Source organism: Ambystoma mexicanum, chromosome 6p (assembly GCF_040938575.1).
Source record: "Ambystoma mexicanum isolate Mex_15411 chromosome 6p, UKY_AmexF1_1, whole genome shotgun sequence".
Lineage (NCBI taxonomy): Eukaryota > Metazoa > Chordata > Amphibia > Caudata > Ambystomatidae > Ambystoma > Ambystoma mexicanum.
The window spans coordinates 862,144,877-862,163,114 of NC_090935.1; the positions used below are offsets into that span (position 1 = coordinate 862,144,877).

The window sequence follows — 18,238 nt, forward strand, 5'->3', positions numbered from 1 at the left end:
AGGTGGCACCCATCCACCCTTGATTTATTATTGCTATGGCATTTCCCGTAAGTATGGCGAAAGGAAGGTAGATGTAGCAGTATATTAAAGTTAGTCATCATAGGGATGCCTGTACTCCTAGTCCAGGCATCTAGTCCAGGCATCTACAACCTTTGACTCTCCACATGTTTGGGTTATGACTTCCATGATTTCTCACCGTTGCCTCTCCTGGCTAGGGCTGTTGACAGCTGTTGTTCAAAAAATCTGGTGAGGCAAAGGTGGCATAGTTACATCTCCTCTTTATGCTCGTTCTCCATCTTCTATAAATGTAGCTAGCTGTCAGGTCTAGCATGGGCAGATGGGAAAGGATTGGCGGGGAAGCCGGAGCTCACTGCACTGTTGGGTAGCCTTTTGAATGCCCATGCACTCTTGCTCTCAAATTTGTTTTTCAGGGTTTGCTGTGCAAAACTGTTCCAGTCTGGTCTAAATCAGTATAGTAGAAAGTGGAATGTGGGCAAGTAGTACATTAGTCTCAACATTGAGTAACTTTGCTATTCATTGCTTATCAGAGGCATGTTCACATCTTATAAATCCCAAGGGCAGACATTTGTTCTCTTTTGTCGTTTGCATGAATGACTCTATGGATCGGGATTGCTGGTGTAATGCTTCTTTTCACTTGATTTCTGGTCAGGCTTATGTCATCGGCTCCTCTTAGGTTATGTTTGTTTGTTTGTTTATTTGGTATAGCGCAGAACCAAACCCAAAGGGTAGCTGGGCGCAGACAATACAAGGATACTTGTACAAGGATACTTGAGAACTTGGTTACAGGAAATACAATTATACAGTACAAATTAGAGACAAGGTGCATGTACGAGCAAGTGCGATGAAACAGTTAAAGCTAGTTGACCAGAAAACCAGTTAATCTTGTTACAATCATCAGGGGTCTCTAGAGCAAGTGGCAATGGGGAGGTTGAGCTAAGTGTCATTGGAACGTATCCAGGTGAGGACTTTCCGCCTGAAGCTAGGGTAGGGTTGGTCCATCCTGAGATCAAGAGGGAGTCTGTTCCAAGTTTGAGCAGCTATAACCGGAAAACTGGAGCCGCCAGCTGTACTCTTTTTGTATCTGGGCACCACTAAGGTGTAGGCATTGGTCATTCTAGTGGGACGATTTGAGATTCTCTTGTTGACTCTGTTTGCCAGGTAGGGGGGAGCTATGTTGTTAAGACATTTAGTGGTGAGGGAGAGGGTTTTGAGGGCAATCCTGTCTCTGATTTTTAGCCAATGGATATTTGTTCTGGAGGTGGAGATATGAGCTCTATTAGGAATATTTAAAGCTGCTCTAATTGTGTTATTTTGGAGAGTTTGGAGTTTATCAAGGATATACTTGTTAGATCCTGCATATAGAGCATTACAGTAATCCAGCTTGGATATGATGAGTGCATTAGCTAGTGTAATGCAGCTGGTCTCAGTTAGAAATGGTATACATGCTCAGATCAATTTACAAGTATATGCAGTGGACGATGCTAATGAGTTAGTTTGTTTCTTGAAGGTGAGCGCTGAGTCGAGATAGACCCCGGGGGTTTTGACTGCAGGCATCACTTTGATGACATTATTGTCGATATTGAATTGAGGCATAGTTCGGGTCAAGTTTTTTGATGGCCAACTCTGAGCCGAGGATCAGTAACTCAGTTTTGTCGTCATTCAGGCAGAGGCCGTGAGATGCCATCCATGCCTGAATGAGGAGATCTATCTTATTTACTAAGGCCGTGTCTTCCAAGAAGTTGCCCGAAAGGGGGATAAGGATCCGAGTGTCATCTGCGTAATTAGTGTAGATGACACCCAGTCTGTCCAACTTGTCAAACAAAGGTTTAGTAAAGATGTTCTACATCGTCGGAGATACACATGATCCATGATGGACACCGCATGAAACTTGTGTGGGATCAGCGGCTGCTAGGGGGGAGAAAACTCTCATTGTCCGGTTTGCAAGGAAGGATTGTACCCAGGTTATGGCATCACTTGAAAAATGAGCGGCGGAACTGAGGTGATTGCATAAGACTGCGTGATCTACCAAGTCGAAGGCCGCAGATAGGTCAAGGAGGAGTAGCATAGCTGATCTGCCATTGTCCTTCAACTCGTCAATTTGGGTCATAAGGTCAATCAGGGCTGTTTCAGTACCATGAAGGGGACGGAAGCCAGATTGACGTGAGCCTAGTAAATTGTTGGTTTCTAAGTAGTCCTGAATTTGCAGGTAAGCTACTCTGTCCATGATTTTAAGCAGAAATGGGACGGTGGTGATGGGTCTGTAATTTGTCGGTATTGCGGGATCAAGTGTTTGCTTTTTTAGCAAGGGGAGCACCCAAGATTGTTTTAGGTTATTAGGCACTAGGTTAGACTTAAAGGATGCATTGATGAGTTTAGAGATGAAGGGGGCTAGGTCTCTAGCTGCATCTTTTATAATTTGGGCAGGGCAATTATCTCCTTTGCAGTTCGATGGCTTTAAAGATAGTATGATTTTTTCTGTCTCTAATATAGTTATTTGTCTGAAGCTAAATGGGTGAGATATGTTAGGCTGGTTTAGAGGAAACGGTGTGGGCTCCGTTGGCCGGAGCAGGGAGGCTTTTTTATTGGCAATTTTAGTTTGGAGCAAGCTAATTTTGCCCACCAGGGCATTTTGTATATTGGTGCACCAGAGTGTATTTTTAGGAATGTTATCAGTCAGGAGTATGGGTGATTCCATTTCACGGAAGATGGAGAATAGTTCCTTGGTATCTGATTTAGCCTTAGATATTCTATCATTAAAGGTATTCCTTTTAGTGCTTATGATTTCCGTAAGCTCTCTTAGATGTCCTAAGGTGAGAAAAATTCGAGCCACCTATCTGTCGACACTGGTCTGCGAACACACATCTTTTGGAGAGGAAGAAGAACTTACGTGGTGGAACAGGTTAATGTCGGGAGAAAAAACCAGATGGACAATTGCGACTGTCAAAATCCTGGAGTCTGCCTTTGAAATGATCAGTTCCAGTTCACAAACCACAAGTGAGAGTAAAATCTCCGAAGCCACCATTCCATCACAACAATGTTGATAAGGGAGATCAAGCTTCCTTTGGTATCTTCTCCGCGTTCGGACTCTTACGTCCGCTTGAGCCTTACCAACTTCATTTAAACATTACATTGACCTGGAAGAGGTAACCCCGTTCTCACCAGGAATCTGACATACCTACATGAAACCTCGAGGCGCATCTCATTAAGGGTTGCTGTCGCTCTCAACTGTTTGTAAAAATTCTTTTCATTGAATTGTAAACAAATAAATAAAAAATAAAAAAAATTTCCTTTTTGTACTGTTTGGCGAGAGTGGCTAATTTAATTTTGTTCTCCTCAGTGGGTAAGTGTTGCCAAATTGACTGCAGCTTTCTTTTTTAAATTCTAAGGTCTTTCAACTGTGGTATGAACCAGTTGTTCAGGTGACAAAATTGTTTGCATTTACGAATTTTGGTAGGGGCAATCAAGTCAAGTGCCTTAATCATTGTACTGTTTTAGGCTTCCACAAGCGATGTAGGGTCTGTGATGTTATCTAGATTGACGAGAGTGGGGAGAAGGTAGGGTAAGAGTTGTTCTGCTGTGATATCTTTTTTACTTCTGGTGGGGAGTGGCGGGGCCATAAGTATAGGTTTGGGTCGGATACGGTCAAGTGAGGCATTGAATACAATTAAGTAGTGGTCAGTCCAAGATTGTGGCATTATGTTGGTAATGCTGATGTTGCAATTCCGATCAGCAACCCAGTCTAGGGTCCTACCTTTGAAAAGATGCCTTTTATCTATCTGTAACATCCACCACAACACGTTGGAAAAAGCAAGAACAGGACGGAAGAGCCATAGTTACTTTCATGTTGACTTGGTTACGTTCTTGATCCTCTGCATTCAGAATGCCTCACAGCCATTCCCACAATCATGTACTGATCTCCCTTTGAGGACTTAGAAGTTGTGGAACGGAAGTGTATATGTAACTCAGGGCTCAAAATGTGCACTTGCCACTTGCCATTGACTAGTGATAATTGACTCTTGGCAGGTAAAAGCATTGTCTGCTGTCCGGATGTGTAGAATTGAGGTGGTGAGTAACTTTTTATGCGTGGGTTTCCATCTTGAAATGTTGTCCTCTGTGTAACTGATGCAGAGGAATGAAATAAAATTTGTGTTTACCATATACCAAAGAAAAATTGAAAGATTACTTACATCATAACAGGTTTGAAAGAAGAAATCCAGTGTTCAGGGTGACAGACTCCCAGATCTTTGTTCACATTTCTAGCTACATCGTCTTTTAAAAGCACTTTTCATCTTTGGCTGTTGTGAAGCAGTATTGCTTGGACGAGGCCTGTTTGAATAAGTTGAGGAAAGGACCTGAAGACCAGCTGTTTAAAGAACATATTGCTGATTGCTCTGCCTTCTTTTCCCCTTTTATGATTCCCCCTCCCCTGCTTCCTGTAGAAACCCTACACCCTACTTGTAATCCCTTAGATGCATCCTCTATGCGCCACACTCCATTGCTTCCCAGCTAGGTTTGTGCTGTATAAGTACTACACATACGTCCCGTACACAATGAGGTAATCTTTCTATTTTTCCATGGTGTATGGGAAACCTCACTTTTTGTTAGAATTGTAAAATTCAGTATTGCAGCATAAATTGGATATTGGCATCCTTTACCCTCAGTTCGAATTGAACCGGCAAGCAGCAGTCTGGGGGAACGACTTGCAGAACAGATTAAGAAATGCAAAACATGACAGACTTAAATCACTTTAAACCTGTAAACATTTTAATATAGCTATATTGAAATCCAATATTTTCGTGATGTGTGTTCTAGTGTTGTGCTTTTGCTGAGTCAAAAGCAGGTTTTGGAGGAACTCCGGCAGGCTGTTCAGCAGCTGAGGTGCACTGAAGCAAAGCTAGCCGCTCAGAAAGAGCTCCTTGATCAGAAGGTGCAAGATTCTGAAGGGAAGGAGCCTCCTCCTGTGGTAAATTATGAAGAGGATGCCAGATCAGTCACGTCGATGGTGAGTAAATTCATAATTACTTTGTAGTACATCTGTTTGTTTCTGACTATTTGAGGCACCCTCTCCCTTGTGAAAAAAGATCCTTGTAAGTGTACATTGTGAAGTAGAATTTCAATGCAGAGTTCATAATGCCTGGCGCCAGAAATATGAGGACTGGGCATGGAGTTGGGTCCATTTTTCGATTTCAACCTTCTAGCTTTTCCGAGAGGGGCCATATCCTCTCTGGTTTCTTCTGTGGATGCCTGTTGCAACGGTTATACTAGTTCTCCCTAAGCTTACAAAAGAACCACACTTTAGGAAGTAGTTTACAATTCGTGGGTGTTAACTTAGTTAGAAGTGTGCCCATGTTCCTCATTCGTGGGCAGCAGCAGCCAGAGCCTGCTCTGCTGTGGTCAAAAGACTCCCCCCCACCCCCTTGTTAAGTATGTTGCAATATCAATATGCCTAATGGTAAAATGAAGCTTGAAACAAACAATATCTAGCCTTTTCACATGCCTTCTTCATTTTTCCTCAGTGTAGCATTTCTTTTATTTCATAATTGAAGTTTTTGTTCTAGGGATGGTTGGGATACATTTACAGAGGAAAAATGGGGTTGAGACTGTACACCACATTGGGTCTGAGCGGCGATAAGTGCATGTTGGGTCATCTGTGTCTATCAAGGTACAAGCATATATGAGGCAGAGCAAGTGTTTTGCTCTTTCTGGAACTTTTGAAAATCTACTTTGGGGTGGGGATGCAATAGAGGGGAGTTCCAGATTGTGACACCAGTGTTTCAGAGATTTGACTGTATGTGTGTGTTTGGTTGATGGGGTTGGACAATCTGTTGGAGATATTAGGGGGTGCCCCATTTATTTTTTGGTGAACTTAGCATATGATTTTTATATTACCAGTTGCTTGATCGTGAGACAGTCCAGTGTTAGGTGAGTTTCATGATTTTGGAAAATTTGAAAATTGTTCACTGTCTTGGCAAGAAAAAAGCTGATTCAGTAGTTGAGGCAGGACATTACCACTGCGTTCCAGTTAGACGGGAGAAGCGTGGAATAAATGCATCAAAGAAATCATGCATGCTAGAAGACTTAATTTAACTGTTATTCCAAATACAAGAGTTGCTGGACTACTGGGATGAAAGAGTGATTAAGGACTGTGATAACTGGCTCAGAAATGCATTTAACAGATAGTCAACGAAAGTACCTCCTCTAAGAGGAAGGTTCGTCAACAAGAAAGATTTGTCAATGACAGGCTAGTCTAAGAGAGACTCGTCAATGACACGCTCATCTACGAGAGAGCCTTGTCTGTGAGAGAGCCTTGTCTGTGAGAGAGCCTGGTCTATGAGAGAGCCTGGTCTATGAGACAGACTCGTCTACGACAGGCTCGTCTACTTGAGAGTCTAGTCTACTTGAAAGCCTAGTCTACGAGAGATCCTAGTCTGAAAAAAAGGCTAATCTATGAGAGAGCCTTGTCTACGAGAAGGCCTGGTGTAGGGCAAGGGCCAGTTCAGGGGAAAGCTTAGTCTAGGGCAAGGGCCCTTCTTGGGGAAGGCCCTGTGTAGTTTAGTCTAGGAGATGGATTTGCCTAGGGGAAGGCTTTGTCTAGGAGAAGGCTTTGTAAAGGAGAGCGCTTCATCTAGACTTCCTCTAGGAGAAGGCTTTGTCTGGAAGAAGGCCTTGTCTGGGTGACAGCTTTGTCTGGGGGACGGCTTTGTCTGAGACAAGGCTTTGTCTGGGAAAAGGCCTCAACTTCAAGAAAGGATTGTCTGGGAGAAAGCCTAGTCTAGAAGAGAGCCTCATCATCGAATGAGTTTAGTCCACGAGAGAGCATCCTCTACTGGAGTGCTTTGTGTACAGACCGTGCTCATTGATGACAGGCTTGTTACTAAAGAGCCTTGCCTACAAGGGAGCCTGGTCCATGAGAGGACCTAGTCTACAAAAGGCTAGTCTACGATAGAGCCACTTTAATGAAGAAACTAGCCTTTGAGTGGATTTTGTCTATGAGGGAGCCTTGTCAAGAGTAGACCTATTCTACAAATGGACCTCTATATGAAGCCTACTGTATGACAGAGCATCATCTGTGAGAGGCTTACTCTAACACAGGCACGTCTAAGTAAGGCCTGATCTACTATAAGCTTGTCTATGGCAACTTTCTCAGAGAGGCCTTGCTTATGACAGCTTTGTCAACGACAAGCGGTGTACTAAAGCCCTAGTTTATAAGAAGCCTGTTCTATGACAGAATACAACCTTATCTGGGACGGGTGTCGTCCAGGACGTCATATCGTATGAGAGGCCTGTTCTATGAGATGAGGCCTCATCTATAAAAATGGATTCAACAACAAGGTATTTTGTCCTCAGCGACTTAGTAGATGTCAGGCCTCATCCATGAAAGGCCTCTTCTGCGAGAGGCCTAACTGTTGAAAGTTCTTTTGTACAAAAAGGCCTAATTTCTACAACTTCAGGCTAATCGGCTTTATTAGCAAGGGGCCTCATCCATGACAGATTCATGTGTGGAAGGCCTCTGCCTGGTCCCTTGTCACTTGGCAATAATGCAGTCTTTTCAGTACTTTAGCTCTCAGCCATACTGCTTCTCCAAATCTGGCAGAGACCACGGTTCAACATACCGCTCCGTCATACAGGGGCATTGTTGGTCTCAAGCGACCGACATAAAGCTCTATCTCAGCCCTACATTCATGTCTATATATGTCACACTTCTTCTCGGGCCAAGGGCCAATCCAACAAGTAAGCTTCACTGGTTCCCAGTGCGGCCCTCTGTTTTGGCATAACTGTGGGAGGTCGTCTGTTTTCATTCCAACATCAATGAAGGCGATTATCAGTCAACTGGGTGTTTTCCATGGTGGCCCATGGCCATGCCCTCGTATTTGTACAAAGGCTGCCAACAACCCCCCCTACCAAGAAGCCAGAAAAATTATTCATGCGCCTCAAATAGAGGTTCTGGCGCTCCTGTCCAGGGGAGCAATAGAGCGAGTCCATCATTCTCAAAAAGAGCCTTTGACAACTCCCCTTCTCTGTCATGTGATTTGTGAACGTTTTTTCTCCCCTTGTAAGTCATATCAGCAACCGTTTCTGTCATCAGACCCTTGCTGTCCCTGCTTAGAGTGTGTGTGCCTGGACAATGCACAGACTTCTGTATGCTTTTCACCTTACTTTTCTCTGTCCTCCCACTAACTACCTTGGTGCTTACAGAACAGTGCACCAAGAGACAGCTGAAATGGCACAAGTGGCACTCTATGACCACATCACATATCATTATCCTATCACTAATATTCCGAGAAGACACTTTTTTTACTATCAAAAACATGTACATAATCAAATTCAGGTTTCGAGATTCAACTATATTTGTACATGTGTATTGTAACAAATCCCCATCGTGTTTTTCCTGGGAGTGCCTTGGAAGTCTTTCTTTTCTGGTTGTGCTTAGATGATGGAGCCTGCATCACTGCTGCAGATTCAAAAACCCAATGATTGTAGGACAGAGGGCATTGTCTTCACCTGTGATGAACATGCTGTGCTGGCCAAGGTGCGTGAGGCGCAGTGTCATTAACCACAGTGACAGTGGTAATCTGCGAAACAATGTTCTCTTGTGATGGTTGGAACCTCTGAGAGGCAAAGCCACTGATAGATAGAATGACTGCTGGTTGTTGGATTGCAAACCTGTCAACACTATCTTGATCAAGGGGAAACCCCTTGTCAAGAAGAAAGATGATAACATATCTCTTTTAAACGTGGAATAGGAGAATGAGAGCCAAAGTCAGGTTTTCACCTGCTCTTACCTGTGGAGCCATAGATAGAAGCGCAACTGGGAAGAAGCAAGTGGTGACATTCTGTGTATACTCGCCTTAGGACTCCCCAGTGAAGTGAAACGAGCCGAGTCCAAGGATTAAAGATGCAATTTGGGGTCCCCTGCAAGAGGCCTAAAATCACTGTGGCAGTTGAACTAAGACATTCACTGCGTTTTAATATTGCATGCTGGGAAATGGAGTCCTAAAACCCAGAGTGTAGTAAGAAATCCACTTGGTGACGCGATGTCTGCTGGAAAAATCCCAGAATGACTGAAGCCATCATTGTGTGATAATACTACATGCTGGGAAATAGAGTCCTAAACCCAAGAATAAATTGGGAAACATCTCTTAGGTGACAGCACAGCAAACTCTGAAAACTGAGTCATATCTCTCGGGTGTCAATTTCTCTGCTGGCTACATTGCCCAACAATGAAAGTTACTCAGTAACTCAAAACGCTCCCTTTTGAGTCTTCTGCTCCTTAAAGATTTTTATAAAACAACACTTACCAATGTCATAGTTTGCTCGATGTAGAGGTCCACTACTCCTACCTAGAGTATTAGAGACCAACAGGTACTTGTGAACACAACAAAGGTAGAACTCTGACGAAAGCCAATCCTGACCATCATACTGAGGTCCGAAATAAAGGACTGTTTAACTTTATCAATGTCGTCCCGTATTTCTCTAGGGGAACCCCTTCTCATGTGGCCAGGGTGGTGCGACCACAGTCCAGAAGACACCCTGGGGGTGGCAATATGAGGGAGGATCACATGGGGAGGGTGTTCCCCTATGGACTTGGGGACAATATTCAAGAGAGAACATGGTAACCCATCCGAGGTTGACAACCAGAACCCAACTCCCCAATCCTCCATATCGTATTATCATGTTGAAAAGACCATCCTTGCATGACAAATAGTAAAGTTCCTAAATCCCCCCCTTTGACTCTGACTCAAAATACTGGGACGTGGAAGAGAGCTAGAGCGAGGAAAATACCTAGAGCAACCAAGGTACGCGCTCTCGTTGTTGTGCCAATCCTATTCGTGCTGGGACATTCAAAACCACTCAGTGTAGAGAAACATGGAGTCTTCTTCCTCACGACGCGTGTCGAGTAACCAGAGATATGCAGGCAGAACCGCATGTTAGGGAGATTTCTCACACACGTGCTAAATTCCCTCTACCTTAGAGCCCTCCAGCTCTTTTGCTATATTTTGGAGCTTTGAACTTTTCATTTTCAATGTGTTTTACTTTTGTGTTCTTTGGTTATGGAGTTTTAAAACAACTCCATTGGCATAATCATTTTCTGTGTGTCACACAGCACCTTCAGTGCAGTGGCACTGGGTTGTCTTTCAGACTTCCCAAGGTTTAAATACCTTCTCTGGGACTGACTACCATCTCCCAGAGCATGCAAAATTAAATTGACTTTACTAGTCTCTTTAAATGTACTGATCCACCACACACGTATCTTCCTATAGAGTGCTGGAGGGGTTGCCTAGCTTCCCATGAGTCAAAACACTGATGTAACAGTAACATGTTACCCTTTCCTACTTTAAATGGCTGGTGGTAGTGGTTTAGATCAAACTACCATGATTTTTCCTGACCGCTAACAACGGTAGCTAAAAATCGGTCCGCAATGTTTTTTCAATATGGCGCCCAAGACCTATCGGTAAAAACAGAGTCGGGTCATCTTTTTTCGCCATTTCTTTTAGGAAAGGTCCTTCTTGTGTTTGTCTCTGCGCACCAAACCAGGTTTGGTCCCTTTGTTTGTTGGCCTTTCGCGGGCTTCAGTGTTGAAGCCCTCCTCTGGTCCTGAGTGTCTGGGGTGGACAGGATCTGAGGGAGGTGCCCGAAGGTCCCTGTGCTTAGTCTCCTAGGAGACCTGAATGCACTCTGGCGGGATTGGCCGGCTGGCTGCCCGGCAAGGACAGCCACCCTGCTGTGTGAGTGACAGCCAGGCTGGAATGAATGTGGGAAAACTTTTTAAGAGCAGGTCTCTGGGACTTGGAAAGCAGAGTAGACCACTGGAACGAAAGAACCGAAGAGGAGAGGAAGGAAGAGGACTGCTGCAACTCCTGGACGACCGGTGAAGCCCTGCTGCAGAACCAAATTGCCCGAAACTCTGACGACAGAGAAGCCCGTCAAGGTTAACGTCTTCCCTTGAGTTTGGTGGGAATACACAACTCGCAAGTTGTGACACCGTCCCCATCTGGTTGAATTTTCATCAGAGTGCTATTGAAAACCAGATAGCCCGAGAGATGGAAACCAGCTTGTGGACTTTAAGGCACTTACACCTTAAACCGGCGTATTGCTACAGCTTTTGGTCTCTTCCCTGGGCAGTGTAGGAACCTCCCGACGTCGTCCTTCTTGTCCCTACGACTGAAGCTAAGGAAGAGCGAGATCTGCTCGAACTGCCAGTAACAACTGCCTCAGCTACAGCTTTCTTCATTGACAAGGTACTGTGCAAACACGGTCTGGAAATCTTTTCGGCCATCGAGAAAGTGCGTGAAACTTTCCTTTACTACGAAGGCTTATCCTTCCCTTAACATTTGTCAAACTTTTTCGCCTAGCCAAATCCTTTAAAAATCTGTGGCAAAGACTTAACCGTTATATACCAGAACTGTGCTGTCCTATACAAAAGACTCTGAACCATTGACTTTGGCCCTGGCCTATTGAGAAGAATTGCTGGTTGTATATAACTGAAACCCTTTGCCCTGCCTATGAATGTATTTGGGCTGTCTATTCTTATAACCTTGTCTTTTCCCTCCTTTATTAAGTATCTGAAGTGCTGTTTTGCTTCCACTTCACTTTGGAGCTAAACTTGTTCATTTACTTACCGGTTGGATTTTTGTGGTGCATTAGTGTGTGAGCACTTCTCCTACTTCTTGACCTATCAGCGGCCTTCGACCTCGTAGACCATGACGACTTATGCCACCACCTCTACTCCACTGCTTCTCCCCAGAGGCCACAGCATGGATCACGTCCTTCCTACAAGATAGAACCATGCAAGTAATCTCTGACTTAGCCTCCGCCTCACCCACCATCATCCCCTGTGGTGTGCCCCAAGGCTCCTGCCTCTCCCCCACTCTCTACAACATCTTCACACGACCCCTCTTCCTCATCCTCGACGCCATAGGTATCTCCTACACCAACTACGCTGACGATACCCAGATCCTCCTCACCCTCACTGGCAACTATGACACTGACTCCTTGACCCTGAACAACCTCTACAACACCATCCATGCCTGGATGGCAGACAATGGACTATGCCTCAACTCCGACAAGACCGAACTCCTCCTGGTAGGTTCACTCCGACACGCTAAAAAATCTAGACTCCCAATTCAGTCATTTCACCATCGACTCCATTAAAAACCTGTCTCAGACTCGGTCAAAACTCTTGGTGTCTACCTGTATTCCAACCTTTCCATGGACAGACAAGTCAATGCAATAGCCTCCTCAGCTGCGTACCATGCCAAACTAATCAACGCAGTCAGACCCTTTCTCTCCAAAGAGAATTGTACAAACATAGCCAGAGCAATCACCGGCTCCAGGCTAGATTACTGCAATGTACTCTTCCTAGGAACCTCCAAAAAAACCCGGAAAGGCTACAAATCATACAGAACAGTGCCCTCCGCGCTGCCCAAGGCATTGCGAAAAGAGAACACATCTCTGAGGCCAGAAAATTAGCCCACTGGCTATCTATAAAGGAAAGAATCGTCTTCAAAGCTCTGACACTGACCCACAAGTGCATCCACCTCACCGCCCCGGTCTACCTCTCACAAAGAATCCACCCCGTCTCCTCCACAAGGCCAACCAGATCACCATATACCAACATGCTCTGTGTGCCACTAGTAAAAAGAGCCAGAGCAGGAGGATCCAGCTTCCCTTATCTCGCACTATCACACTGGAATGCCCTACCTCCCACAATCCGAGGTGAGCCCTCCCTCATTGCCTCTGGAAAGCTATGAAAACCATCCTCTTCACATAAGGTCTCTCGCAGCACCATGTTTGCCATTCAACTGTCTGTAATGTAATGACCAAAGATGCATGAGCTGTAATGACTACTCTGTTTGTAGCAATCATAATGTGCCAATGACTGCTACCAATCCTGTACCCCCTGTAACTAAGCTCCTGCAAGTAACAGCGCCACAATGCCCCTGGGCTGTCTGCGCGCTATATAAATATAAATAAATAAATAAATAAAAATAAATATTGAGCTGCTTATGCTAGTGTAATGTTTTCTAACTGACCAAGTAAATAAATGTATATTCTTTTACCAAGAAACCTTGAATAAGTGTTTGTTTGAATCACTGTATTTGTTGGTCCTTGGTGTAACTTGTTCTACTGCTCACTTAAACTGTTAAGTCTGGCTGCTCAGCCATCACTACCAATTTACTGTGTATTACAGGCTTGTACCAAAGGTGAAATTGTGCTTACACTTGTAGTCCTAATTGCCTCTAGTGTTCCCCAAGGGCACTGCAGGTGATTCTGCCTAACGCCGCAGAGCAGAAAAGCTCACAGAGACTGTGTCCCTACGAGAGGCACTTTGGAAAGGATTCTGCTGTGCGACGGTCAAGGTGGAAGGAAAGACGGAGCCTTCCTGCAGACTGAGCTGACTGGGAAGCGGGAGAAACACTACCCGGGTACAGAGCGAAGCCGCAGAGCCGACCATAGACCGCGAGAGCCCTGAAAACCGACATGAGAAGCCAGTGAGCCCATAAAAGAGAGTTGGGGCCCCCGGGGCACTATATGTGGAACTGCAGGGTGTGAGAAGCTGGGTCATAAACCCAATCCTTCACCAGAAAAGCAGATATCTTCTTCATAGCAGTACTTGGATGAGAAAGCTAACTGTTAGGCAAAGAAAAGTAATGAAAGCTGCAAAGGCAGGAGAGTATACCAGGCAGGAAGATTGCAAGTCTTGGACCTGCACTCAATTGTTTGAAAGAGAATAACTAAAGTCCTGGCAGGAGAGTATAGCTGGCAGGAAGATTGCAAGTCTGGGACCTGCACCCAAATGAACTTTATGAATGTTCTCCTAGAGCTCCCTGTGAGAGACTGAGGTTAAGTTATCCCTGTATGGGATACCTCTTGGGTACAGTTGATTGCAAAGTTGCTGGTGGTGTAGATATTCTGTGCACACTGGCCGCTTTCATTAAAAAGACATGGCCATGTTCTTTCTCCCTATGATCACCCCCTGCCAAAAGCCTGGCATATGCTTGGGTAGGCTAAGGGAAGCTTCACGTACCGCCCTCTGGCCAGTATGACATTACATGTGGGGATAACCACCTCACCCCTGTGGCCACTTCACCCCCTACCCTAAGAGTTAGGCAGGGAATTTCAGTATTTGCCCTCATTCTGCACATGCACCTACACTCTTCTGAGGCTGGCTCTTCTGGCAATGGTTTGATTATGTGGGCATTTTAGGGCAATGCCTGCAATTGGTTTGAGGTTCCATAAATGTTTTGGTAATCTCTATGTTAGGGAGAATTCTCCCTAAAGGCTAATTTCCCAAACCTAGTAAGTCCCCCAGCAGCTTTGCTGGATCTTTGGGGTTTATTTTTCTCTCCTGCTAAGAGTGAGACTCTTTTCCTCCCACTCTTAGACATGATTTGAGGTGTTCCTTTGACTTTGTATGTGTTCTATGGGCTATGGGGTCCTTTTCCCCATAGGGTTTCATGTGTTTTTGATATGTGGGTTACACAGCACCCTCTGTGCAGTAACCCAGGGGTGTCGTAGCGACCCCCAAACATAGACTGCATACCCTGGGACTGACTACTGTCTCCCAGGGCATGTAAAGTCACCATTGGCTTTACTAGTCTCAAATTGTGAACAGAACCAGTACAAACCATCATATTGTGGACGTACTGGTCGGGGCAATTCAATTGCCCCGGGGTCTGTTGTTCGAGGGGGCACTGTCCAGTCCCCCTGACCGAGTTTTGGCTGGTGGCAGTGGATAGTACTACTTATATTCGACCGCAAATATATTCCTATGGGATTTTCCCATTGTTCGAGGCTACCACTTTTTAAAATAGCCTCGAACATACCGCCAGTTTATTAAATTAATATAAATTCACCGGTTGGTATTTTTTGCCGAAACTTGGTTCCAAAATGGCGTCTGTGTTTGCTTCTGTGACTCCAACCCAAGTCGAGCCCTTTGTTCCACTTTTTGGCGGGCTTCTCCACAGAAGCCTCCAAAAGTGGTGCCACTCTGTCTGGGTACCACAGGGGGTGCGGGAGGGGATTTAGGCACCCTGGACTGAGTTGCCTCAGCAACTGAAGTCGCACTCTTGTCTGATTGGCCCAAGTGGTGAGCCGCCCGGCTCACCACTTAGCATGTTTGAGTGACAGCTAGGCTGAATGAATGGGGGTTTTCTGCATAAAAGCAGGGCTTTGGGGACTGGAACTTCAGAAGTCGCCACAGGACCTAAAGAATCTGAAGAGGGAGCAGCTGAGCTGACCTACAACGACGACACCACCGGTGGAGCCCTGCTGAACCATCTCACCACTTTTCCCGACGACAGAGGAGATCTCCAGCCCGGAGAGTCTTCTTCCTTTGACTGGTGGGGATAACCAGTTTGCCTGTCTTTTCGCCTTCCTGGACCATCTCGTGGCCGTCTTGCCTGTGCCAAGCACCCCGGCAACTGGAATACCACGGTTTACCACTACCGCGAAGAAAAGGGTGGTACATTGTAACCGCGAAACTCTGCGGCTGGTTTCTTCCCTGGCAGCGCAACGACCTCCAGCTTCCTCCACATCAAGACCTCCTCTTCCTCTGGACGAAACACCGACTTGCACCCGCTGCCAGGAACAACTGCCCCCGCTGGAGCGTTCTTCCCATTTTCAGGTACTGTGTCCCGCCTGGCTTCCCTTGCGACAGATCGTTCGGGGTGACAGTAAATCCTCGACTTTCTAACCTGGGTTAGCCTGGGACCTGTTACCTAACTTTTCCTGACTTGATCTCAATCTTTTGTGAGCTATCTACCAAGACTCTTTGGGCATAACCCCACTGTGTGATCCTGGACACATTTCGCTTGCTCTCTCTAAGAGTAGGCCTGACATTTGAACTTCCTTGCTCTCCAGTAGACTTTGCCTAACCTGCCTCACTGTGGTTCTTTGAAAAGTATTGAAATTTGTGTGCTTTCATAACTCTGCCTTTTCCCTCCCTTTTTAATAACTTATTAGAGTGCCATCTTATGTTAAGTGCTCACCTCTGTCTGAAAATAAGTGGTGTTTCTCATTAAGACTTGCCTAATAAGTAATCAGGGTTGTATATATATAATAGTGACTGTGTGTTGAATTTACTTACCTCTCTTTGTGCTAGTGTAATTTAATAGTGTGTCTTTAAATAAATAAATATACACTTTTACACCAAAGCTCTGGTCAGTGTTTGCTTGTGCTACTGTATCTCTGTACCTATTGTGTATACTCTATATACTGCCTAACTCATCTTGAGAGGGGTCTGACTGCTCAGCCTCAGCTACCAGGTAAATCTGGGTGGTACAGACTGCTACCAATTGGGTTTACTGCCAACCACCTGTAGTCCTACATCTTTTGCAGTGGTCCCTAAGAGAACTGCACAGGTTTCTGCCTAAAACTCTAGCCATAGAGTACCTGACCATTTTGTGTCAATCTCTGGCCCTGATGTGAGTAGGAAGCCATTTGATGACAATAACGTAAGCTTCTGGATTTTTTCGAAAACTATGTTATCAGACATTTTTAGAGCGCCCCGTTGCCTTTAATGATGCCAAATAGCACTATGAACAACTCCAGTGGCATCACTAAAGCACAGTAGAAAAAATACATCAATATTTGTTGAGTAAATTGGTATTGAACGACTTCTTAAAAGACCCATGATCCATAGTTGCTCTTAACTGTAGTGGTAGCCTCTTCCGTAAACTGGCAGATGTGTAAGATGGGCTACGACCTGTCTATCTTGTCTTGCAGATTCGCACCTGGGGAAGTGTCATTAGCCAATCAGGTGGCTAGAATAGCAGGCAAGAATGCACCTTCTCCGCCCGTGGCCCTTCCCTGGGTGGCACAATTGATTTTAATGTGGGGAGGCAACAGGGAGCCTATGTACATTTTTGCATAGTCTTTAGCTTAGTCCTGCATACTTTTGGTGTGTGTGTGTGTGTGTATATGTGTATGCATATATAAATGTATATATTTCTGAGGCTTGTGGAATCTGCTTAGATCCCATGCTATGCCTTTACCGACATCTAGTGATAGCTGCAGCGTATTACAGTTTTTGTTTTCGAAATCTCGAAAAGGGACGTCGAAGGGGCGTGCCAGTAATACTATCCCTAGTGTGACGTCTACTGTACCCAAGGTCCTTCATGCGTCAAGGTCCCTCAGATTGTTGTTTTTTTCCGCCATCATAGTTGGACGCGTATCACAGAGTTCCTTCTTGGCTAATGCCATTTTTTAGAAAAAGTTTAATTCTGCTATTTCTTCCTGTCCTTTCGATATCCGTTTACTGCAAGATCTTCGGCAACGGCTTTGAGGACAAGTTTCTATCGTCGACGACAACAACCCCATCTCGACGATCCTTTGTCTACGGCCTTTGTATATTCCCCTTTACTCCCATCTATTTTGCTAGGCTGCCACCCTCATACATTATGGAAAACGCACACCTTTTTAAGTTCTATCTTTCATGTAATAGGACATTTCCCTAGGAAGACTTGCACCGGGCGTTCAATCTTTGCCTCCCCAGGGATCACGCTTGGGGACATTGCAAGTCGTGCAAACAGTTCGGGCCTAAAACACACAAGGACCGTAAAACCAAACGCTGGACCCAACACGCCATGCAGGCCGAGCCTGCCATCAATGTCGAGGGAGCCTCCTGCGGTGGCAGCATCAATGTCTTCATCAAATTTAACTTCTTGGAGGATTGCGGAATACCTTTGAGGCCTACCTCGCGTGGACATGGCCCAGGACAAAGGAGACTCGATGCCAACTGGATCCAAGCTGTTTAGGATCTGCTCAGGATGTGGACAACAGCACGTCTTCAAGGAAGATGAGCACTCCCGGTGCCTCTACTGCCTTCACACCAACAACTCGCTGAGGACTGTGCGTTCTGCAAGAACATGTCCGCCCGGACCATGAAAGACCGTCGTACACGACTCGCTAACTGGGTGGAGGCGAAGAGCCCAGCAGCAGGTGAGAAGAAGTCAGAGCGGTCTTCTAAGACCTTTGAGTGCCCTCTGGCAATGGGGGCCCAACAGAAGGCAAAGCACCGCGAGTCCGCGGGCACCGGGAGCGCCATTGGTTCGGGCTCCTTGGCTGCCAGGCAGAGCGCAATGTCACCAATGCCGTCAACCACGAGCCAACGATCCGACTCGGTGAAAAGGAAGTCGGAGAACCTGGGTAAGCTTCGGAAGAAGCCCCGGCAGGTCCCGACAGAGAAAGCCAAGGGGGAGCGAGGCGGTGACCC

General features: G+C 45.6%; 1 protein-coding gene across 5 annotated transcripts in view; it reads left to right on the forward strand.

Moving 5' to 3' along the window:
- FER (FER tyrosine kinase) overlaps positions 1 to 18,238 on the forward strand; it is a 2,139,903-nt gene that overhangs the window by 662,629 nt on the left and 1,459,036 nt on the right. For all 5 annotated transcript variants that reach the window (XM_069625481.1, XM_069625479.1, XM_069625480.1 and 2 more), the window contains one exon: positions 4,834 to 5,023. In XM_069625481.1, coding sequence (XP_069481582.1) covers positions 4,834 to 5,023 — 190 coding nt within the window. The remainder of the gene's footprint in view (positions 1 to 4,833; positions 5,024 to 18,238) is intronic.